Source organism: Aethina tumida, chromosome 1 (assembly GCF_024364675.1).
Source record: "Aethina tumida isolate Nest 87 chromosome 1, icAetTumi1.1, whole genome shotgun sequence".
In the NCBI taxonomy this organism is placed as follows: Eukaryota; Metazoa; Arthropoda; class Insecta; order Coleoptera; family Nitidulidae; genus Aethina; species Aethina tumida.
Genome location: NC_065435.1, coordinates 50857213 through 50884204, shown reverse-complemented (window position 1 = coordinate 50884204; position 26992 = coordinate 50857213). Strand labels below are relative to the sequence as shown.

The following is a 26992-nucleotide window of genomic DNA, read 5'->3' as shown; positions in this document are numbered from 1 at the left end:
TTCATGTAATCTAGGTTTTCATTTTTGTTAGACAGCCATCAATCGCAAAATATATTTATGTAACTCTGACAAATATTTGACGAAGATTTTATAAAAACAAAGGCGATTAATTGAATAACGATTCAGTGAGAATATTTTATTATTGGATGTATATATTAATTATTCATGCAAACTGAATGAAAAATTTTCATTAAGTATAACTGGAACAAAATGTCCCAAATTCATTCAAACATCTGCAAAATGTATTCTAATTTATCCGTTTTATATTACGGAGGGAAGCTGACTAAAGGATAACTACAACGTTGTAGTGAATTAATTTTTGATTAAAATTTTTCCTCATTATAAACATAAAATTTTGGATAAAAATTCCTGAAAAATAGAGTGTAAACATTAACGGGTTCTCCGTGCAGGGATGGATGTAATAAAGTGTAAATATTGGAGGAGGAAAGTTTAGTAACAAAGCTGAAGGTTAAACATCTCGAATTCAAAAACGTTCAACAACGTCTCGGGAGCGCAAAGAGCAGTATTTGCATATCTAATTTACATGATTACATTTACGTGTTGAGCAGATGACGGAATTGCGGTTTCAGGGGTGGAGAAATGCACCATCTGGATTAATCAACACATGAAGAGGTGAACTTTTATCATCCTCCGGCACAGGCGCTGCCTCTCCGTCCCTTTTGCCGCGCTCGCAACGTTATTAAATTTTATTTGCTACGAGCGAAATGAAATTTACAAAATATTGCACAAACAACCGAGTCGTATTATTATTAAGTATCGTAAGCTCTTATTAGGATCTGCTTTGTTTGTTCGGCGTTTCTTACCAGGAATTCCGGATTTATTGCGTCGTTTATAAAAAGTCGAGATCTCATAAATTAACCTGGTGTTTGTTGTTACCGTATAATTAAATCTGAAACGGTTTAATTATACGTACAGGTGAACGGAGTTTTCATAGACGTGTCCGATATGGGGCCACACGAGTTTTTTTTATGCGACGTGGTCCTTTTATCAGGAAAGGATCTTCAATGTGCAATAAAAGTCCCTCTTGTGTACCGGCTTTGGCAGATTTTTCCTTATTGATTTATCAAGTGTGTCCACTCAGCATCCCCGACTAATTTATATAAGGGCACTACACTGTCGCATCAAACCAACATATTTCGTCAACATGTCACTTCTGTTTAATTTATTGTTTATTAATATTAGTTTTTATAGCTCAAGTTTTTATTCAAGGTGCTTCGAGAATGGCTCAAATAAATAGTACGATATTAAGAATTCTTCAGTGGGTTTTAATAAAGTATTATAAAAAGTATATCGCGTTCACGGTTATAGGTACTTAAAAAAAGATTAATGTGGGAACGATTTTTATCAGTGTTTCATATTTGTTCGTATAATATTTTCATGTATAAAGAAATTTAAAAATCATAGATTTAATTAATAAATCAACAAAATTTTAAACCGAATAAAAAACAATAATGTCAAGGACAATGGTGTGTAATTAAGATAAATCTTAAATTTATAATTCATATTTAATAAGAGGTATTGGTAGTTTCTTTTCTAAAAAGACATACACTTATCAATATGCAGTAAAAATAAATAAGATTTTAAAAAATCCTTCGTATTTGCAAAATCTTAATATACATTTAAATAATTTTGTTTTCAGGAATATATGAGAAAATTACGAAATTTTTTAATAAGAAAGCAAATATGTGAATATATAATATAAGTTTTAATATTTAATTTAAACGTACCAGTAAAGCTTTATTATGTTGAAATAATTCAAAACACGTAATTCAATTTAATTTATTTATATACATATAAAACGAACATGTATAGTAATTGAGAATGATTATTTAAAATGTATATTAAAATTCACGCACCATTGTATGAACTGATAAGTGTGCGTCCCGCATGAAATATTATTAATAAACGACCAAACGAAAAAAAAAAAACATAACCCGAATAAGATAAATGTTGCATCTCACACACGAAACACAATGCCGTTACGGGCGGGTAGTTTTTCAAAACGGAAGCCGATTCCGTCCAAATACTTATAAAAGAAAGGCCTCGATATTGCGCTTTATCTGAGCACTCTCAGGGAGGACCGGGCTTCAATATCAATGAGCCAAGGAAAACAAATTGTCATTTCAGACGTTACATCTTTTAGACATGTGATAAATGGTATATGGCTTTTTGTCTCTGACGCGAGAAAAAAAGAAAAACCGACCAATAAAAATCTCTCGCGTTGATGATGTTACAAATATCGATTCGATGATTCGCTTCATAATCATACTTTGCACATCGGTGAATCGAAAATGTCGGGGCGATAAAGGATAAGTGCCCCGTATTGATTTGATGTATGTTTGGAAGGAGCGCGAGAAAAGTCGTCGTACATAATCTGATATGTACTACTTGCGTTCAACATGAATGATTTCCTGTGACATAGCTGGGGAAACAGTATAAATATGTTTACGCTGGAGAATACACTAGAATTATTAAAAGAGTTACCTACTCGACTCTGGAAATTTTGCTATGCAAGTATTATGGTGTTTGTCACGTAAAATAACCGTCCCTTGAAAGTTGCAAACACATACTTACGTCGTTTGTTACACGTATCTCTACATTCTGACTCAAAATAATAAAGTTCGATGAACAATAGTTGTTGGCGCGCTTTATATTCTTGAATATATAACACAATAGAATTATTAATATTTACTGTCCGTGTAAAATTTCCTCGAGTTAGTTCAAAACGTTCGAAATTCTTTATTCACATGCAGATAATACGGACGAGCATTTGTAATAAATGCACGTATTTATTATTTGTGTAGTCTATAAAAAGCATTTTTTTTGGTAGAAGAATATTGTTGTTTGAATTTACATTTAATGCATCTGGAAAACAACAATAATAAATGGTATTTTTTTAAAATTTCGGTATAAAAATATATTTATATGTATAATGCAGATTGTCTTTGCCAACGTGAAGGATTTTCTCTGTTGTATTTGTTTTTCATGAAGATAAGAAAGGATTTATGTATGTAAACGTGTTGTCCCACTTGAGAATTTATGTTTCCTACATTATAAGTTATAACGGTCTAGAAATTTTCATCATAAATGTATTTGTCATGAAAACCGAAAATAAATTCACATTATTTTACAATGGAAGTGTTTAACATTTTCTGTGCCTTAGGGAGAAATTAAAATTGATAGTCGTTAAATTCACTTTTCATAGGAAGGTACGAAATCGTTTTGGTTTGCTCTTAATTTCATTTATGCTGCTCCTATTTGTTCTTTTATTAACAATGAACATAAAATACTCCCATAATGTATACCGATTTATGTTGCCTATTTCATGTTAACAAGCAATATCTGTTTTAATGCTTCCTATATTCATTATATATAATAAATCAATAAACAATATTTCTCAACGAAATAAAAGAATTAAATGATATTATTGGTTAACAGAAATGATTTGATTGATTTACAGTTGGGCTGAAAAGTTCGTAGGCTAGCATAAAAAAATCTTTTTTGATAGAATTTGATTTTATTATTCAATATAGTTACCTTCGAGGGCGATGCAACGATTATAGCGGTCATACAATTTTTCGATACCATTTTTATAGTACCATTTGTCTCAAAATAGGCTTCAGTCCACTCGGCTGACTTTAGGTTGGACTGCGGTGTGAAATGATGGAGCCATGTTGCATCCATTGTCACATATCGTCGCAAAAATTCAGGTTTATTACGATTGAACAGCGAGATTCCATTTTATCCAACTAACAAAAGTTACTTCACTCAAAATGTATAGTACGACAGCTGTCAAATTTATACACGTATCTTTTGAAAGTTAGGGCTAACTGAAAATCATATGGATTTAATACTAGTAGCGCCGTTTATGTGAACTTATCAGCCCACCTCTTATGTATTATAATAATTGTAACATATATTTTACGATCTGTTGAAAATGTATCAAGTTTTCCAAAACTGTAAAATATAAACAGCTAATGTAAACCGTTCTTTGTAATTTGATTTGTTTACAACTGCATTATTGATACATCAAAGTGAGGTAGTTTCGATACTTGTGCTCATTGTATATGTATTAATATGCTTTTAACAATATTTACTCGAGATGGAGAAAGGCTATCGAGAAATTTCGTTTGATGTTTTTTCTTTCAAGTTAAAAATTAATTTCCGGCTATTAGGTCTGGTAAAACGTTTAACAAAAATGAATTCATATTAGTGTATTTATAAATACTTATAAATAAATATTAAAATCATTTTAGATTTTTATAATATTATGTAATTTATAGGTTTTGTTTCTACTTAAACTTGCTTAAAATGTATAATTATGTTATTTTGTTAAATTGATGTTTACATGGTTATTTAAAATTATTGATCTTCATTTTTATTCATTCATTTTTTTCTGACAAGTTAGACATCATGTCAGCCAGATATTTACAAATTTATTCATAATATTTTGTTAGGATTAAAAGAAATTAGAAAATTGGGTATGAATTGAAACAAAAAAATATAAAATTGATAAACTTATTGATATTTTGTAATATTTCTTCGACGAGAAAGTTTTATTTACTGCTGACATTAATTTGTTTTACGTTGGCAGTTTTTATTGTCAACTTCCCATCAATTTAATTTCAATCGTCAATTAATACTGCTGCACGCATCGAAAACCGCTCCGACAAACTTAGAATATTCAGTCAGTTTTCGATTCGAATTTTGGAAGACCTATTTGTAAGCGATTAAACATGGCTGCATCGGGCAATTCTACCGTGCAGTTGCCAAACAAAGGATTGACGCCCCAAGAAATAGAAGCTAATAAGGTTGTTCATGTCACAGAGGACCAAGTGAGTGAAGGGACGCAATGTTCAATTTGCCTTGAAAAATTTATCCTGAACGAGGAATGCCGTGAAACATCATGCGGCCACTTATACCACGGCCATTGCATTGGTCATTGGTTGACGCTGACGACAACCTGTCCCTTGTGCAGAACGGATTTGAGGGATAGTCAGAGACCATTCACCCCGGTCCGTTTGGATTTTTGGTTTGAAGACGGAAGCGACTACGTTTCTGAAGGCTTCGTCAGCGACACTAGTGACAGCGATGGCGACGAAGTAAATATCCAAGTCAACATTGATAGACGTTAATGTAAACCATTATAAATATATTTGTATGGCCCCTAACCATAAAATAAAATTTATTTAAAATGTTTATTTGTTTATTATTGTTAGGTTATGTTAAGTAAGGCTAATATAAAGTGGCCTTTGCAAATGGGTTTGTAACTATTATTATAACTAAATGAACATGCTATGACATTTTATTTGAAATTTCTACGGTTTTCATTAGTTATACTTACCGATGACTGTAAAGTTAACTCTACTATTTCTGGTGGGGGAGTCCTTGAAGTCCACCCGGCATCGGTAGATGCCTTCGTCGGATAACGCTATACCATCTATAACTAGGGTCGCTGGTGATGTGGTAGCACGAAAAAAAGCTCGTGTACCGAACACACTCGGCGATGACCATAATTTTGCCTGGTTAAATTGTCTACCTCTCACATCGAAACTGAAAATATAATTACTAATTAACAGGAATCAAAAATTTGTTGTTTAAATTGGGGCAGGGCATGTTATGTGGCCACTTTGGTAATTTTCACAAAATATGCCCAAAATACTTAGTTATTTATCAGGGGCTATTTGCAGCAAAGTCAAAGCCGAAACTTTCTTGTTTTGAAAGTGAAACTCATTACACAAAATATTATCTTTTGAAATAAAAGTTAAGTTTAGGTTAGGTCTGACAGTTTGCTAAATTAATAGACAAATGTGGTCTGGACCAGACGCTCATGTTGACGGGCCCCAAGCGAGTGCTTGATTACAAGTTATATACATTTTGTTTTGAGTTATTTTTTAAGAAAATGTACGTTTTGACATAATATAACGTGACAATTAGGATTAATACCAATAATTAATTATTATTTAAGGCATTAGTCAAAGTTTTATTGGTTATAAAATAAAGTGTCAGAAACGGTGAAATACCGAAATAGAAAATTTGCAGCCTAGTTTCGTTTGACGGTTTTATAAAGTAATTAAAAAACTGGTGCGACCCAGTAACAACGTAATGATGTAGCAATAAAACTAGATTTTTACACGTACTTGGTAAAATTACCGGTTTTAAAGCCGGGTCGTAACTCGCAGTCATCATCGCGTGAGTAAATCTGTTCGCCGCTCACAATCGTCCTTATTCCTCTTCCAGTCTCCTTGTCCTTTAACTTGATTTAAGTATTTTATTAAAACCGCCACGCGGCCCAGAAAACTCGAGATCGGCTTTTCTACGGAGGATGAATATTCATTACTGCGTCCGCGCGCCCCGACTCGGTGAGACAATAAAAGCTTTTTCGGGCTCTAATGTTCAACTAACGTTGTAATGAAAACGTTTTCTAGCCGTAAATTCCTCAACCCGGCTTGACACACAATTAGTATCGCGTATTTATGGCGTCCCGCCAAGTGCGTTTTGCCTCCGGCTACCTCTAATTTCTAATAAACCAAATTGATTTTATCCTTTATTTCTTCTAAGTGCTTTTAAGATTTATAATATTGTAATCGGTATAATGTTTCTATTATTTTTTTTTTTTCATCATCGGAAATTTATTTGTTTATTATAAAGGAAGATTTTAATGGTTTGATGTACCATAAATATTTTTGTTATAAAATGAAATTGTTTCTATAAATTCTTACTTTAAAGTGGAAAATTGGTATTCAAATACAACTGCATACTATAAAGAAGAAGAATAAAAGAGCTTTTTAAAAAGTATTCATCAAGACATAATTAAAACACTGGTCAATTCGTACTGAAATCGTCAATTAGTCAGTTGTTATCCCAAGCCGAAAACCATTACTTACTCACGTTTCCAGTGGGCACCCATGAGTAGCCGCAACGGCCGTGCCATCTAGCACGCTCCACAGTATAATACGGGATAAGAATCAACAACGAGCACAAAAACGGTTCTTTGCTACGAAACGATTTTATTAGTCTAATCCGTATGCAGTGGGAGAGCAATACATCATCCAGTCTAGTCTGTAATGGGTCATAAATGTTCCTTAACAGCCAGACAGTAAAACGATGATATGGACCAATAGTGTAAAACGCACGTGAATAGGACTGGGCGAAGTTTATGCCTCGCAAAGACATTTATGTGCCTTGACACGTTCCGTTTAAATTAATTCGACGGATTTGTTTGGCCGTGGAGTGCATTTAATTTACTGCCGTCTTTGGGGTTATCGTTTCGGAAGGTTGCCGATACTGCGGGCCAGTTTACAATGGCGCAGCTTTTGAAACTGACTCGGTCTCGGGTTTGGTCGCCGGCTACGGTCCAGGGGCATAATGGAAACGGACTTGACTGGGTAATAGGAAAATTAGGAGAAGTTTCTAATAACTATACAACAATGGTCACTAGCTGTATGTCTCCATCTCTTTGATGGTATTCTGCTCTTGTGAATCTTATGAATACGGTCTTGGGTCATTTATATTTAATGTTAATTTTTGAGTTTTTTTTCGAAGCTTCCTTTTGTAGCCCGCAGGAAAACATCGATCCAACGCCAGAGCCATAAATGTAAAGTATTACCGCTACGTTTTATGCATAGTATCCCATCCAGACGACCGCCGTATCCTCGAAAATTTCTTAAACATGAGATACTCAGTGGCTAAATGCATTTTTATTCCATTCCATTGTTGCCTGGCCGCATACGAATCGCTCTATATTTTTCAATGTCTTCACCGTATGCCGCTCACTTTAGGACCAAGATTTTCTAGGATAAACACTTTATTTTGTATTAAACATAATGATATTGTATATAAAACGTACATGTTTAAATAATTGTTTACAACAAGAAAATTACATGAAGTGTACCGAATAATTCAAATTTGTGAGATGTTACACTTTGGTACTAATTGCAAGAACATTTTAAGAAATATAAATAAAACATAAATTGTTAAGAAATTGGAAATAATGAGTCATTTGAATAATAAAAAATATATATTAAAATTATATTATTATTTGCTTTGAAAACTGACATTTAAATATAGTAATAATCTAATTAATTAATAATCATAATTTTTTAAAATCGAAAAATATATATATTCCCTAATCGTTTATATTTGTTTTCCAGGTGCCAGTAGGCCATCCATTGTAAATGTAGCCAATTACTTTGATGTAAGTACAACCAACAAATTAGACTAATTAAAATTATTAATCCTTTCTATTTTAAAGAATAACATGTCGTAACGTATTACATTGTTTTCAAAACTTAAGTAAAAAAATGAACTAAGTTGAAATTTTATTCAGACGTTTTAATGCTTTTAAATATATTACCAATAAAACTGAAGTAAGAGTTAGAATTTTATTCATTGGTCGTTAATATCCTCGGTACCGAGAATTTATGGATCCTTAAAACACACGAGGTTTGTATTTATTTCCATGCCCGATGCAAGACGTTCGTATGTTACAAATAATTCAGCAATTTCAAAATTGTGAAATAAAAGATGCGAACGTGAGGGAAGGAGCATCATCATCCAGATTATTCCCGCGCCGATGAGTTATAAAACAAAACAATGGGATTTATTTTCCCCCATGTCAAAATACTCTGCCCCAGTGGTTTACCCATACATCTATCTAGACGGTAACTATTTTTCAGGTGCCCGTTCCCACGTATCTTAAACTTTCCCAACTGTAAAAATTAACTTCCACCGGCAAAATTGGCTATAAACTCGGCTCTAAGTTTCTAAGGTAGTTTCTTTGGAGCGAGAAATCGTTGTGAATAAAACTCAAAATTCAATTTATGTAATTCAAATATTCGAATATTCATAATTCTATTGGAGGGATTTATTCGTTTATTCGAAAATTCGTCAAAATGAATTAAATTGCAGTACCTAGTATTCGAATATTTCAATATTGGAAAAATTCATTTAAATAAATGAATCAATATTTGAATCTCCCCATTTTAAAAATTCCAGCAAATGATATATATATATGTGATTTAGCAATTAGATACTCTAATTTTCAAATCAATTTATGAACTCGTAAATTAATATTTACAGAAATTTTGTTTTCTCATAATTTTATGTATTAATACCGTTATGAACTTTAAAGAGTATTTGATAAAGATTAACAGTAAAATGAAAAAACAACGAAGCAAAATCAATATTGTATTTTGTGCGTATATCAATCAGTTGAAGAATATGATTGGCGACGTAAATTTAAATAAAGGTTGATTTATTGTTACATATAAACTACAAAAATTTTGCTGCGCACTCTTTAAACCAGAAATGTATGGGCAATTTTCTTTATTCGTTAAGTTTTCACGGATCTATCTCACATAGTTTTACATACCGAGATGCAGCACTAGCTCAGTATTATAAACGACAGCGAGAGCCACAAGAAGAACGTGACCTCGTCTAGAATTTTTATGTCATATCAGATAGAAATCTAAACGGCTTTTGGTCAGAGAAATTTTTCACGCAAAAGCGCCGGGGAAAAGGCGCCGGTATGCATACAGATAGACGCGGAGGTGTCGGATGTTTAAAAAGATAACGGAGCCCGAAAAGCGAGGAAATTTAAGGAAGCATGTCTTAATTTACGGCGGTTACAGGGAAATTTAAGGTAAGCAGTTAATTGAGCATTTTTTTAGGTAGTATCCTTATTGTTTTATTTAATATTAAAGAACTCCAAAAGAAATATTGATTATGATTTTCATTCAATAACATATCTACCAAATGGTGTGATATAATTAGATTTCTCTTAGAATAAAATCTACTTAATTATAACAGAAATAAATTCGATAGAGAAGCAAAATTGTACAGATATTCAACCACGGTCGCAGTAATTGAATACATTATTAATTCATGAATCAGTATAGTCACGATTACATGGAATTAATGACGCCTCTCTGTTAACGATACAAAACTAAAATCCACCGTGTCCGGATTAATTACAGTGTAAGCTAATTGTCTTCATGATGTCTACGCGCAGTTTAAATGCACCATTTTTGTTGTAAACTAAGCAACAACTATGTAATTTAATTGTTGTTTACGTGCAGAACTATAAACTAGCTTTGTGCCGTATATAACTAATATCACGACGTTAAATTTTGCTTGCATATTATCAAGTTATGAAAGGTGTCGTCATCTGTGTTATTTTACTTTATGTGCTGGAACAGATGAAAGATTTTCAAGGCGTATTAAATTTCCGTCGTGAAAATTATATTTGTGACGCCGGAAAATTGATTGATTATAAAAGTGAGCCTATTAAAATGCTTCTATCAACAAAAACTTTAATAAACCAAATTCGAATTGTAATAAACGTAATATCAATCATATCATTTTCATATCATTATATATTTATGACGAAAATATTCGTCGTAAATATAAGATCATAAAATGTGAGGTTCACATTATTTAAGTTTGAACGCTGCAGTAACTGGTACATTATTACTAATATTATATATATATATATATATATATATATATATATATATATATATATCAGATAACTTATTGATCATAATGAAACAAATACTTCAGCCTAACTTAGCATGGGTTGGTTGAATGAATGGGGTGAATAATGGAACATTGTCTTACCTATATAAGGGTTCTCCGATGCTCTCCTTGAACCATAGCACCATGGCGACGGCGTCGTCTCGATCTCTGGGCGAAATATCGCAGGGAAGACCGATCTTTTTGCCAAGAACACCGTGAACTTCCTCCATCGGGACTGTAACAATTATACGTATTACAATTGTTTGAATGCCTCTTGTTAGCCGAACTTTCGTTTCCAAGACAAGTGTAAACGACAAAGTTTCCCGATTACGATAGTTATCAGCCCGGGAGGTTGCAAAAGGGAAAATAGTCGGTTTTCCACGGACGTAGAACGTTTCCGGGACATGTTTCATTAAATTTATTTTCTTTTCCACGACAACTTCATATATAATGTGACTTATTAAGTGACTTAATTTTATATGGTACTGAAGGCCAAAAGCAATAAAAACGTTCAAGAAAATCACTATTGTTGTTACATTGTACACTTATTAGATGATTTATTATTACATTAGCATTTTGAAATAATTAATTGAAATGGCACATTCTTTCACAGTTGCAATATAGTTTTAAAAACGCATATAATACAATTATGTGAATACATCAGATTAATTTAATTTTATATTGAGTTGCTCTCGAGTTTTAATCAAAATACAAATTAAATTATAAATTATATATAATACGTATTATTCAAATTGGAAAAAAATATATATCATTTCAAATTAAAAATATATTTATAGCCATAATCCTTTTTTATGTTAATGCTAAAAATTTTATATAACAAGTTTTACAAAATTGAATAATTCATTTTTATAAATAAAAAATTAAATTTAAATTTAATTTTGTTTTTTCTTTTTTAGTGATGTACAATTTATTTAAATTTTAAAAATAAATATAACCATTTAAATTTGATTTCTTTTGCATTTGTGAATGCGAATTACTGTTTATAAATGTAGCTGTGTTACCTAATATGTTGCATATTGTTGTTAATCATTGTGTTTGATTAATGATTTTAATGTTAATAATAATTAAGATAAAAACCGAAGATAAAAGTAGTAGTGTATAATAGAAAAAATAAATATTGTGGAAATAAATTTTATGAACAATACGTTAATAACAGACACATCATATTATTATTAATTTTAACTGTTACTAAAAATAATATGCTAAATTTTCTTTCGTAAAAAAAGTCGTTTGTTAAAATTATTTCGTATTTTAATTATTACTGAAACACAATTTTCCTTATAGTTACAGAAAGTCGAGTTAGTTTCTTGTAAATATTGTCGAAAGTTAACACAGAAAGTTTCTATATTTAACCAAGTCCCATATTATTACATTCCATTGTAACCGAGTTATAATTTTTCTCATAGAATAACTTAACAATCCGCGAACAGTCAGTTATCTCAAGGTACGTATAGCAAGTTTCGGGGATTATCTCGCGAAATAAGTTCGTGCATGTCCCGGGCACTAATTAGAATACGACTCATTTAAAATTTATTCGAGGAGAGTCGGTAAAACGACTAGGACCTTATGTTAACGTTTATATTCATTGTTGAACTTTCTGTCCCGATATATACATTTTTAAGATGGAAAGTTTCTGCCCTCGAAACTTACAATTTTAACTGCAGTCTCAGGCAGAAAGAGAGAGAAAGAGAAAGAGAGCATCCTTCGATGCGGAAAATGCCACTTGGCTCCGAATCTGAATAATTTATACAAAGTTTTCGTTACTGCAAGTGGGTAATGAATGGAAATAGAATGGAAGAATTCACCACCTAAAGTAATACATATACGGCATATATGTAAAGCAGTAAAATGATTTTTAGTAATTTAATTAATCCAGTTTAAAATTTACTATACTAGGTTTATTTAATAATTTGGATTTGATCGATTGATTAAGTTATCTAGATTTAGCTGGATGGAATACGTTCAAATATCTTATTATTAACAATAAGAATGGAAGGTAAATGGACTATAATACAAAGTTGAAATACAAACAAACAAATTGGATAGTTAGAAGTAAATGTTAAATTACTAAGGCACGAAGGTAATAAATTGTAAAATAAAGCATGATGAAATTATTTAGTTATTTCATACTGCCTATCTTCCTACCACACTTTGAAATTTTAATACTGTTTAATATTATTATCAAATTTCACAAACTGATAAACAGTGGATTACGTAAAGCTGATCTTAATAATTAATTACAAGAGCCGAGAAAGAAAAGGAATGAAATTCCAGCTATCAGATTTCAGGGAAGTTTAAAATGATTCGAAACGTTTGCAGATCCTTCAATATTTCGATATCAAACAAGGATTTACGCTTCAGAAATTAATCTGACATGGCCATGATCCGGATCATAGAACTAAAAAAGAAATTTAAATGGAAATTCAAGAGGAATTGAATGTTTCACATCAAAAAACTGAATTTCATTCGAGATTTAAATCGGATTGTTTAAACATAAGTAATCCTTTGTAAGAGATGCGTTTGCATTTCGTTCGACTTTAAATTATACAAATTCTCTCGTATGATTCGAAATTAAAACAGAAAAGTCACCGTAATTTATCCTACGATATCCTAAGATAACACGACCATAACCAAAATGAAATTTTATAATGTAATTTGACTAAACGGGAGTAACGATAATTCATGATGCATCTAATAGAGTTTTGTTACGAGCCGTAACTTTTCCAATTACAATGTTTGCAAAGTAACCAATTTAGATAATCTGTTTGCTGATCGATATTAGGGTTAGGTGTTGCTGGCTTTTCCGAATATTAAATTTCGTAATTATAAAGTTGAATTTTGAATCGAATCAGCCGGATATTTGTTATATTCTTAGCTCTCTGATCCGTCCGTTCGAAACGGCCCGCTTTTCCATCGTTTTAATGTAAATATTTGATCTTTTTCGGTACACGTTACAGAGGATTAAATCTTGATCTACGCATATCGTACCTTGTGTTTCAAATTATGCTTAAATAAATAATCATTTTTTTGCATTTATTAAACGCGTGTGTTTCGCCGTACCAAAACTCGTTATCTTTTATATTAAATCTCTGCTTAGCGCCTAATTATATATGTAAAGTAATTACTTGTAAATTGTTTTGATGCTCGTTGATTGCAAATGTAAGAGGGTTATGGCTGTATAAAGTATGCGATTGTGTTCTACATATAATATTAACTTTAGAACTCTCGGTCAAATAGTGGAATTACATTACTGCAATTAATTAATGGGTACATGTTTATAAAACAATTATTTGCTTTTATAGGAAATTTAATATTTATTTAATAGATAGCTTTACAGATTTCAATCAAATTATTCTCTGTCGTCTTGGTAATAAACTCAGTTTTGGGGAGCCCTTCGAATTATTTCCCCTTAAAACACACTTTTTATTTTCAATTATCATAAAATATGTCCCCCTTCGATGCCACAGCGAATTACTTAATTCTAGTGTTTTGGCCCCTGAAAGATCCGTATCTTATCAAGGTCGAGTCACAACGGGGAGAAGTCCTTTGTTTTATTACAAAAACGTCTTCTTACATCAAAATATTATTACGCACATTACTTTTTATGATCCTTTAAAACACTTTTGTGCACTAATGCACACATTAACATCTTCAATAATAAAATACAATTTTGGTTTTGCATTTAAATATCTGATGATAAATCCTACATTAATTTTATTGCAATAGCCCCCAAAACTAATGCAACTCCCAGCATTATGTGACGTATTTTACGATTGCCATTAATAATGGTAAAAGCTATCGATTCGTCTGCATGAAAGAATATACATATCAATGTTCATTAATGTTTTTTTAGCTGAACCGAGTACTGTTTGTTAATGTTTGTTGTGGAATAATTTTCGGGTTAGTTGTGTTCAGATATTTTTTTTAATTTTTTATGTAAGTTATAAAAAATAAAGAGCAAATTTTCCAGGATAAATTTAATTGAATTGGTATTTTGTACATAAATTCATATAAACTAGAAGAATACTTCGAAAGAAAGTTAATAATCAGAAAATTATATGTAGATTGCTTTTTAAGTTAGGCGACATAGATATAAAAAGTAAAACTTTCTGGGTTATTACTGGTAACTGAGCCTTTGATGTTAAAATTATGTGAAAAATTTTCATGTTTGTCAGTTATATCTTTACGAAGACGGGTATATGATAAAAATCCCTCGCTTGATTGCTTTAGTCAGACATACCGTCAATTCAAAATATTTTCTCGTGAGTATAATGTAAATTTTATTATTGTACCCTTGATAATATTTATACATTTTTTCCCATAACGTTGTTATGTGCGATTTACATATAAACCGCAGTCATTCCTTTGGATACAATTTAAATAGATTTTTTCATACAGGCTTGGCCCAGGATATTCACCACACCGTCAATAAGAGTAACAATTAAAGTTAAAAAAAGTACACGAATATTTCTATGCATTTATACACGGATTGTAAAGTTTAACAAGAACAAAATTATCTTAGTTATTTTTAATTTAACATTATGGTCTGTAATTAATAAACTACGGTGGAGAATGACAGGATTTATTGAATACTTCAGATTAATTTTATTTTGAATTAGTTTTATTCGATTGCCAATTTCGTTATGGCAAGATCGTCCTTGCAGCGAACATTCATTGAATAGGTGCGCAACGGTGTTTATAAATCCCAGCCATCGCTGGCAAACTTCTTTGATCCAACTAATAAAAGACCATGTGCGACACGAAATTCATTCATTCGCCTCGTTTTATTTTATTTCGGCGGTCGTTGAAAAATGAGCAATTTCTCATGGAAGGCATAAGTGGATTTCCAAGACGTTGTGCCGTGACTGGCGAAACAAACAGCGCCGGTTTGTTCTCCACTGCCAGCCATTATTACTCCTGCAGGACGCGAAATTTAAACCCCAAATTAAACATGAATCTCCTCGTGTCCTCATAATGCCGCCGATGTTGCTTTGGGGCCATAAAACAACGATTTTACTTTAAATTACCATCGGCGCATTCGATGTTTTAGGTCGATGGGGCGTTACAGGAGGATCATGTTTTGCATTGTTGGATTTTTGTTAAGATATTCACATCTTAAGCGGTGTTTACGGGACAACTTGTTATAATTTAAAGGGAAATATTGAGACAAGCAAGAATTAATGTTTTAAATTGGACGTACTTTCGCAATGATATTTTAATAATTTGGAAGATATCTCCATTTCCGCGTGGTCGTCTTTAAAACCCCGATACGGATTAATTCCCGGCGTACCTCGATATCGAAATGGGGAATGATGTTCCGGCATCTGGAGCGGAAACAACATTGATCCGAACAACAGACGAGAGTATTTCGGCGGTAATTTAAAACGTGAACGTTCGTGATGGGAACGTATAAACGTCGGACAGACCTATTCCTGTCCCACATACTCCCAGCCACTGTTGCCAACTTATTACAAAGCTGAGCGATTTTAATCTTTGTAACATCGTAATTTGAGCCAAGAAGAAAAGAAATTTCGAATTTTTAAAATTTGTGTTCTGTATCTGATAGTTTTAGTTTCGGTGTCAAGATTTAATTTTCAGTTTCCACAATCCCAATTTGAATGTGCAATTTCAATAGTTGAGGTGTTTACTTTGAAATGTTCACGATGAAAAATAAATAGATTCTATTGGGGTCTCGGGACAAATCTGGTGGATTTATTCAGTTAGAGTTGGCAACGCCACGTACACCATCCGCCCGACATCTTGCTCATAATTCCCCACAAATCCCCTCTTGATCCGGGTACGGATCTGTCCTGCCTATTCGTCCGTTTTAATTCCCGTCCGATTTGCCGATTGCCACGAATTACGGGACAATAAGAAGTTTATTTGGCTTTTTTCCTGTTGGGTTTTTTTTTGTTTCGCCGTTTGAGGACTTAATGATAATTGAATTTGTTCTGTTACTTGACTTTTACTACGCAATGAGGTCTGTCAATGTATCCAAAAAAATTTCGACAACTGAAAAAATTAATGATGTTTTTAATCAAATATGTATGTGTATGGATGCCTGAAGAAAACATACGTATATGATTGAATACCTGAAGTATTAATAAATAATGTAATCTATGATAAGTGCCTGTGAATACACCCAAATGAAATTTAAATAACAAATTTCCTGAATAAAAATATATATTTAATATTTTTGTTTTATTTTTGAAACAATTTGAACGGAGACCTTCAGAGAAATTACGAAGCAAAATGTTTATTCTACTTATCCCTTTTCATCACAGAATATTCTCGTTATTTTCTACTATATAATAAAGCTAAAATATTTTTTTAAATTAAACCCAATACTTGGAGAATTATGTGCCATTTTAATTGGAGAGCACTTGAACTGTGAAATCGTAACATAAGAAACACGACTATTTGCTATATACTTCGCATTGAGCTGAATTGTCGAAAAAGAAAAATTATAAGGCACAGTAAAACATTACCTTCGTTTTTTTTTCTTTGATGGAACAAAGTTAAGATTTAATATTCGGAAATAAAATTAATTTTGTTGAACCTTTAATAAACGTACATATTTAACATTTTATGCTCACAATGGAATTAAAAAAAAAAAAAAAAACTAATGACAGTATAATTCAAAGAGATAGATGAAAACATCGAAATCCTTTGATGAAAAGCCTCTATGCCGATGCTATTGTGTCTGAAGCTGAGAAGTATTCCCAACTAAATTGTTAAATTTCAATTCAAATTTTATACGCTTCCATAAATCGACAGTGGATAGATCAAACTGCACATTTTTTAAAGGTAGAACGAAGAAAAAAGGGGACTTAATAATGCAGATCGTTTATATTCAACAAGAAAAAGGTAAGCGTTTAAATTCGTTAACAAAGGATCTTATTGAAAAGTTGAGTTGCCTCTTTACACATTAATAGGCTTGAATTAGGTAACTTCGTGTAAATTTCAATTTGGCCAATTTGAAAGCAATTCACAAAGTGATTCATTACATTTATTTATTCCTGTCCATTTCGACCCATGTAACATTTAAATTGAATAAAAATTTATACTATCATCCAATTTATTAATTTTTAATACAAATAGCGTTAATATATCCTGTTTACGGTTTTACGAATAAATAGCGAATTGCTGTGTGAGTTAACTGGTAATAAATATTTTTATTGGCGTTGCGTGTTTTTAATTTTGCTATTTATTTTAGTGCGTTTCAATAATTAAATTACAATTCAAATATGTCCCAAACAGATTTATATCTAATAAAATATATTATAGCAGACATTTTTTTCCGAGGTGGGATGGAGACCCGTTTCCCCGTCTACGTGCTTGATTTATAACATTAAATCTATAAAAGGTCAATAAATAAACCTTATAGATGCAGATAGTCTTTTATTTTTATTTGGTTATTTATAAAAAGAATGAAATGAGTGATAAAAGACGATTTTAAATTAGGAAAATAGAATTTAGAATAAAATATTTTAAATTTAAAATTAGTTCTTATACAAAATACACGCTTAATAATACAAGTACTCCCAATTTAAAAGAAGTATTCGAGGATAAAGGTAAATTTTGAATTAGATAAGCGAGAAAAGAAAGTTTGTTCGCATGTATCCACTCGCATTTACAGTGAGGGCGTTCAGTAACCAATCGTTATAGGAAATAAGTTAAACGGAATCGGCTGAGTAAATTTAATTATATTTTCAAATACGTATAAGGTAGAAGGCGTTTGACGTAGGAATTGTAATAAAGGCAAAAGTCAACTTGATTAAATTTTCCAGTTGTTCTGACATCTCCGATGATTGATGATCCGGATAAACAAACGGACTTGGCGGGGGCAAAATAAAATAATAATAAAAAACGATACCAGATGAGAAAGCAATATAGCGCCCGAAAATCTTTTATTAAAACTTTTTGCGGCTTGGACTTTTTTAATAAACGCGCTTTTTGTTGTGAAGTGCGCGCCACTCGACGACACCTCATGACTAATAATGAGAAATTTTCGGCGTTGACGTCGCAGAATGCGTCGGCAACACCCCGACGGAGACGGGCCTTAACCAAATCTCCTATTATGCCCGGAAATTAACGAGCCTTTTTCTAAGATGTGCTTTCTGAATTTCATACACGCACTTTGTGTATCGCCAGATTAATTTTCTTTGGTTACTGTTCCCTCCTCCGTTGACAGCGGAGGAGAGTCCTCTTTATGTTCCCTTTGTGTGGACAAATGTTTCGCTCGTCCTTTTCCTCCAGCTTTATTATATTTCTTGTATGATACGTATATCCAACAACGCTGGATTATACCATGCCGTTTTCTTTCTTCAAACTCACGAGTGTTATTATATCTTATTTGATATGTACAATGAGAAAATTATTTAATAAAGGTGCGGCGGTTTGAAATTAATGTTGCAAATACAATTAAAATTTTTACGTTGATCCATTAATGCAGCTGAACATAACTTAAATCCTGCGAATGACACCATATTCCCCCAAGTACCTCTAATCGGGTCCCCTTCAATTACAAATGTATATTCAAATACGTCATTACGTCGTCAGCAGACGTATTTCTTTTTTATGGCTTAGAAAATAAGTGTTATTGGTGTAAGGGAAACTCAGGGGGATGTCCGAAAAAGCGATTGAATATCGCGTTGGGGTCGCAGCCGAAAGGCCGCAGTTCATCGTAGACGAGTAACTTATCTTGATCCTATTCTCGGCTCCGCTTTCGTCAATTAAGCACCGATTGTTGACTTTCTCCTGCCACGTATTGATTCATCCTGTACTTTATTATTTACGAAATTGTATGGCAAATCTGTGCTCAAATTGAGTAGTTTTGTGAAAAGAAAATGGGGACGAAAAGAAAATTAGTGTCATAAAATTAATCTTAGTATCATAGTTTATTTAAAAGTTACAATTAAACTATGATTAACAGAGTTAATTATGAGATTAATAGATTTTCTTATAAGCTATGAGACTGATCCTATGCTATTAGTTTTTTCATTCATTCATTTTGTATGTCAGGTTCTAGTAAAACTGTACTTGTTTAATAAAAAATTCTTCATTTTTTCACTTCTTCAGATTCGTTGAATATGAAGGAGCTTCATGTTCTTCACATTCTTCGAGTTCTTGATATTCTTCTCTTTCTTCATAATCTTGATATATATTCATTCTTAATTTTTTATCAATATTAAGTATTTACAATCATCAAATTATTACCACAGCTTTTTTATGCACTTTTCTTAATTCTAAACATCCAATTTATGAAGCTTTAATAAAAAGTGGCGCAACCTGAAAAAAATTTAATAAATGTACAAATTGAATAATGTTTATGTTAAGAAAATATTTTTTAAACATTTAATTACTTTAATTTATTAAATTTGATATTTTACCCATAAATTATTCTAAACAAAATTATAGTTACGATCATCCAGGATTTAAAATAAAACCATAATTCGATTTTGGTTTTTATTTTAAGAATTAAGTACCATTTTTGTACAATCGGGTAGTTATAATTAAAAATAAAAGTTTTTTCGCAAGAATCGTATCCAATATCCGTAATAGCAATATAAATTTTTCATGGTACGAACCTAAGAGGAGACATGTATTTTTAAATTATTTATTTATTCACGTGATTTTATCGTCGAACATGAGATATCAAAAATAATTTGTAGGTACACGTGCCCACTTCCAGATCTATAACCGGAACCCTGCAATAATTTCCTATATTTTATGTCCCTTGGAACGTGGAAAGAAGATTATATTCGAAACTGCGCCCTATCACGAAATCCCTCAACATTTTTGGTAAGCAAAACAACGAACGGGAATGTCTTTACACGGGAACGATATTAATAAAACATTAGGGCTGTGGAAAACATGCTAAAATAACATTATTAAGGAAATGCAACAGGTGTTAGTTTTATTGAATTTACTTGTCTGATAAGAGGAATGGGCCTTTTTATGCATACCTATCGGTACACAACATAACTTCACAAACAACAACACGCTTGTTATTAATATTATTGGCAATACCGACAATTACAGTTTATCCGACACACAGTTAGAAACTGCAAAGTTTAGTTATTAATTCGTCATATTGAAATATTAATAATGCACCTTCTCGATCTCCGTGTTATTCAAGCAACTTTGCTGTAACTTGACAGAACTTCCAATGTATAATCTTAAACTCGGGTATGATTTTTATTTGGAAAGTTTATCTAGTGCATGACAATTATTTAAAATAAGAGACGTTATTGAATTTTGCATTCATTAAAACTCTATCGTTGTGTAAATTTGCCATAAAAAAAATGATAAACTGAAATACAAAACGCATTACTTGAGTCCGTAATTTATTTAACCGCCCATTTCGGTATGTTAGCAGCGTTTTTTCGCTGATGGCAGTCAACTTAATTTACAACATTTCGGTAAACATAACTAACAACACAACCCGTTTTGTTAAAATTCATGTTTTTTATTTATATTTTAACGTAGAAACGAACTTGATTGTCTTTCAGTTAGAATTTATTGCAGCAATGATCGTGTAACTGAATTTAACTGATTTTTATTTCCAGTAGTTCAATAACAGTTTTGTTTTAGTTCGCCTATTTTGAAGACCTACTGCAACACTATGTATATATGTTGACTATGCTGTTATTATTTAGTTTATTTTGAATTCAAAACTAGAACATTTTTTGGCTTAGAAGTACATTGGTCGTAAATATCTATCGATATTATAATTATGTAAATAAAATTGTTTGTTACATCGTTTTAGTCAATTATGAAAGGTTGAAAAGATTTAAGTGATTGGTCTGATCGTTTTCGTAAAATTACTACTTTACTTTAATACATCCTCTATTATGAGAACAAGAAGACAGTGGTTTAAATTATGAAATAATGCCAATATAATAAGTACAAAAAAATTTTAATTTTAATATTGTTACCATTATTAATATTATAAAACCAAATAAATTTTATAAAAATAAAATATTGTATAAATTTTCTAAAGAATTATTGTCCTACTTTTAATACACACAATAAACTGATACATAACAGTGTGTTGGCGGTCCATATTTAATTTTACCAGTCATTTTGTACACATAATTTGTACAAGAAATTTTGGGTCAGTATTTCGTGTGTCAAACCTTTATCAACGCATCAATCAAATTACTCCCCAACGTCCAATTTTAATAAAATTCCATAAGGTTTCGTTAATTCTCTCAGTATTAAAATGTTTGATAATTAAAGAAATTTGGCGTTTTCAATTGATTGGCTATTAATGGTGCTGCGTTAATGATCAGCTAGTAAACATAAAAGTTGATTTATTTACTTAAAAAAATGTTTGAAAAACGTGAGAAATTATTGACTGGCATATTTGATAAAGTACGTTTTTTATTTGTACTTTTTATATACAATATTTGTTTGTTTTATTTCATGCGGATAATCAATAAGTAAATTAATTAATAATTAAAAAAACCTGTATAGTTAATTACTTGACGTTTGTTACAATATATATTTGGATGATACATATATTTTTGGATGAAAATTATTGCACCTAAGTTAAGTGTTTTGGTGAGAATGCAGAAAATTGGTGGCGATAAATTTCAAGTGATTCCACACAAAATTCGAAGGCAACAGGGAAATTAACGTAACGTATTAAATTTCCTGAGAATAGGCGACAGGAGAGGTCCGGGGCGTCCGAGGCACTCTTATAACGTTTATTTACATTTACGAGTCCCGGCAAAAGGTCTTCAAAGGCCTTCGGGGGGCGTAAAGGTGAAATAAATTCAACTATAAATATAATAGAGTGCACGGTTCTCCAATTTCCGTTCAATCGCATCTCGGACGAGGGATCCCATTTCGCCCGCAGAGCGGCAATGTATGCTCATCAAACAACTTACCTCCGATAACTTGAAGAAAGAGATATCGATCTAATAAATCTGTCCCGGAATTAACTTCCACGACGAAAACCGACGCACAACATCCGCCAAATTGCACCGTTCGTCAACACTTGCTGCATTATTGATGGCGGGTCTTCCTCGCTTGACCCTTTTTTAGATCTACCTCTACCTTCTCCGTAAATAGTGTAGTGGATTGCCCATTGAGGTTTGCAAATTGCTATTTGCTCACTGTAGAAATAACAGTTAAAGCGCTCTTCACAAAACACGAAAGTAACAGCATTATTCAGCTTCAGCAAGGTTTGGCTGAGAAATATAAATCACATCAATCAGACAGATCGTTTAGTTCTTCTCAATCTACAGATCTAATAAGTTAATAAAAAACAATACACACTGTACTGTTCAATATTTTCATTTATGAACATTTGTGAACTTAAACGTATTCATGTCGATATAATAAAAAAAAAATCGTGGCCAACTAATTTAATAGAACTTCAATTCCCAAAAGCGTGTGCGGCCTACGCAAACTTCGTAAACTACGTTGAAAAAATGTTTTAATTCCAAATTAAAGTCGAAATTCATCTGGCAAAAAAACCAAAGTTATATTAGTCCGCGACTCCTGACGCCCATAAAACCGAATTAAAAGGTTCCGTGGAATCTTTAAAATCGAAAAAGCCAATTACTTGTTTACGGCCCCGGGTCGGAAACTACGTCGGCTTGTTATCTATTTATCTTATGTGCGGTCTGGGACCGCTTTCCTTTAAATTTAAACTATGCCCCAACTTCCGAAGGTGTTTATTCCACTGTTTTCGTGGGAAATCGTCAAATATCATGTTTTGGGGACAATTATGCCGTTTTATAGGCGTTGCGCCACGCGGGGATTACGTGATGACCTCTTAATTGTTATAATTACTGCTTTATTTTTGTACGACTTTTTAATTAAATATGTAGAAATAATATAAAATAAACTTTATTTTGTTTTATATAAATAATTTAAAATAATCTAAATATACGTATTTGTCCTTTAAATTAAACAAATTTTATGAGATTTTGTTTATATTTATATAGTGGTGGTCAAAAGTATGAGATGAGTAAAAACAAATACACATAAAACTTGAATGATACTTTTTACAAATTTTGAAAAAAAATTTGCATACAGAGCAATATGAAAACACATAAAAACAAATCTAAATGACGATAAACTCAAGAGACAGATATCGATAGACAATCCAATAAAATCATCAAGACAAATTAAACTGGAAGTATCCCATGAATTCGGTGCATATGTTTCTAATCGAACTGTGAGACGTCGGTTATGTGACTATTTTGGACATAAAGCTGTGAAAAAATCAATAACCAATCAGAACTGTAAATTCCGAATGGAGTTTTTCAGAAATTGTATGGAGAACCAGACGGTAGGCAGTTGGAACCAGATACGATTATAAGTACCAAAAACCAACAGTTAAAAACAATAGTGGATATTTTCGGTATCCGGAACTAGTCCCATAGTACGAATTGAAGACAAAATTGATCGTTTTGTCCATAAAGATATCTTGGAAAATAATATGCTGCCTTTTGCAAAAAAAAAAAATTACTTGTGGTTTTGAAATATCTCACTGTAATGATCCAAAAGACACATCCAGCCTTGTAAAAAATTGAATTTTGGATCCAATGGTGATTGTTTTCCTACGGCCCTCAAAGAGTCCAGACTTAAATCCAACTGAAGATACCAAATATAAAATAAATCATTTCAAAATTTATTTCGTGTAGATGATATTATTCCATTATCATTTTCTTATTTAAATGTGTTTAATTTTTTGTGGCATACTATCATTTACATTTTTAACTACATGTATGTTTCTATTCAATAAGAACAAATATACAAATAAAATTAATAAAACTGACTATCATCAATTAAGGTCCTTAAAAGTAATATTTATGTAAATGTATGTTAAATGTAGAACATTTAAAACCATTAATTCAATAATAATTTGACGAAAGAAAAATGTCAATTTTAAATAAATAAAATACTTATTTTTTTCTATAAACATGTGTGTTTGTATAGTATATATAAATAAATATTTTAAAATTTTTATTATAGTATGAAATTTGATGTGTACTTCACCATTTTTCGAGGAGGAACTTACCTGAAACGGAAAAATATATAAAATATAACTAAACATAAAATTCAGTTTTATTGGTGCATTCTATATTTATTTAAACTTTAAAAATCATAGTATTTGAAAAAATGAATGAAAAAAAATCTAACCAAAATCGAACAAAATTAAACAGCTACAAATTAAATTTAACAAACATTGTATAATTATACTTTCAACAACGTTATTATGTTTGCAATGGGAATATCAAATAGTAAAATATTTTTCACATTTTTTATGCTGCACAAGCTCTTCAAAATAGTAAATTCATTTCCCCATATTAACACAAAACATTATTTTAATACTAATTTGAATACGGATGACCAGTTTTGACAACAATAATTTTGCAGTTTCATTAATATATTGTTAATTTCAACATTAATTGACAATTCGGCCAAAATAATTATCACAGAATTTAACAATTTGATTCAGTTTAATAATTCAATAAAATATTATTATAACCGTAATTTATAAGGGAATATTTATTATTTAAATATATTATATTTAATTCTGTAATCGAGAGACCACAATTTTTTACCCCCAGGTTGTTTTAAATATTCACTTGATTTGATTATACCGTACGAAAAATGCTCTTCGTGTCTGGATGTTGTAAGAGATGGATGCACGACAAAGAGAGAAAAGTTTTGCCCGGTAGTAAGAATCCCTACTCTCAGAGACAATGCGCCGTGCTGGTGCGCGCCGGCGCACAATGTAAATTAATCTTTGCGAATGCATTTGTAACTCTCCGTATGCGTAGGGTTGTAGTTCGAGTTCTTCGGATGCTCCATTTAAATTCCGTAACTTTGTATAATTTTCAATCTGTAAAATGAAATATTTTTTGAGGGTATATCAAAAACAAAAATAAGTATTCTAAAAATAAACTACTTTTTTCAAAATAAAAATGTATCCCAAAAATTAAATAAAATATACTAAAAACAACGTCTGCGGAGACGAACCGCATGCTAAACGCAGCAAAACCAAATGATCCCCTCCAGTCAGTTCGGCCCGCCCACATAATTGCATGTATATCTTTCCTTTTTGTTTACAAAGGGGTATTGATGTTCCGTCTCAATATGCGAGTAGACACGCTCATCATTTTTGATACGGTATACTGGAACCCAATTGTTTAAGACAAATATATTCGAATAAGTATATTATTTCAACTAAATATATAATTTATCTCGGTTTTTAACGGCATATTTTATTTATCACATGGATTAGGTACGCTCAAAGTAACTTAATCCACTTCCATAGAAACGTTTTTTGTGCAAATACTGGCAACTAATTATTTAAGCAACAATAAACTGCAGATAATTAACATGATATTACGTATTTTTATAACCGAGATATTGTAGTTGATCCATTAGCCTTATAATGATACAATCCTTGTATATTTGTTTAAAACGGCGTAAATTTGTACGGGATGTAAATCTGGTACCATTCTGTTTATTATTCAGTAATTTAACTTTGGCAAAAAAGTAGATATATCAAAGATAATAAAACCACAAGGAAAACTTTTCTAAATGAATAATAAATATTAGTTCTGTAAATTTTTATTCTGGTTTCAACACACAGCTTCAATACGAGCGGCGGTGACATCCACATGCAGGAAAAGACTGATCTCGGTACCGAGCGAATTTAAAACGCTACCCTAACCAAATACATTTATTTGCAATATGTCATATCGAAATTGAATTTCAGGTGCGACGAATAAACGAGAAACATATATAAAAGTTTTGCGGGATCGATACGGGTGTAAGGTGTCCGTCGAATTTTTCTCTCTCTCGGCGAGCGATTGGCTTCGCTTATCCATCCACGTGTTACCAACGCTGTCGCGTCTTGTGTTACACGACTCTAATAAGTTATTTATTCGTTGTCGCTTTTTTATGGCGATATTATGTTATTATTCCTTATCGATTTTATCTCCCCCTTTTATCGAAATAAACCAAATTTATATGAGAACCCATACAAAAGATTTTAAGTATGCATCTTAGCACGCCATTCAAGGATAATCATTTATTTTTTGAATTAATTGTTTTATTTTTAATCTTGATGATTGTTTTTTATTGTTGATTTATACTAACTGTAAAAAAAACAACACATAGAGCGGTATACGAGTAGTTACCTATTGAAATAATAAATTATTAAAATTTGTTAATCGGAAAATTTATTATCGGTTTTCTGTTTATTTTTTCTCTCAAACCAGCGTATATATATTTTTTGTCACAATTTGTTTTATTCAGTTTAACATGACTAGAGTACGAAGAAATAATTTTACCCAATTAAGCGAGTTTGATAGAGGTAGAATAGTGGGCCTGCATGAAGCAGGGATTTCGTTCGGAGTAAATAGTGAGGCGTTTCAACAGAAATGTGAGTATTGTA

At 31.5% G+C, this 26992-nt stretch overlaps 2 protein-coding genes across 2 annotated transcripts in view; one reads left to right on the top strand and one right to left on the bottom strand.

The window, feature by feature from the left end:
- LOC109595938 (nephrin) overlaps nucleotides 1-26992 on the bottom strand; it is a 160492-nt gene that overhangs the window by 40633 nt on the left and 92867 nt on the right. Inside the window, exons 2-3 of the mRNA XM_020011375.2 lie at nucleotides 10642-10774; nucleotides 5366-5574 (exon numbers count right to left, since the gene is read on the bottom strand). Coding sequence (XP_019866934.2) covers nucleotides 5366-5574; nucleotides 10642-10774 — 342 coding nt within the window. The remainder of the gene's footprint in view (nucleotides 1-5365; nucleotides 5575-10641; nucleotides 10775-26992) is intronic.
- On the top strand, nucleotides 4528-5220 carry LOC126264286 (E3 ubiquitin-protein ligase RNF115-like). The gene has a single exon (XM_049961510.1). It carries the CDS (start codon nucleotides 4758-4760, stop codon nucleotides 5154-5156), a length of 399 nt encoding a protein of 132 aa, XP_049817467.1. The 5' UTR covers nucleotides 4528-4757; the 3' UTR covers nucleotides 5157-5220.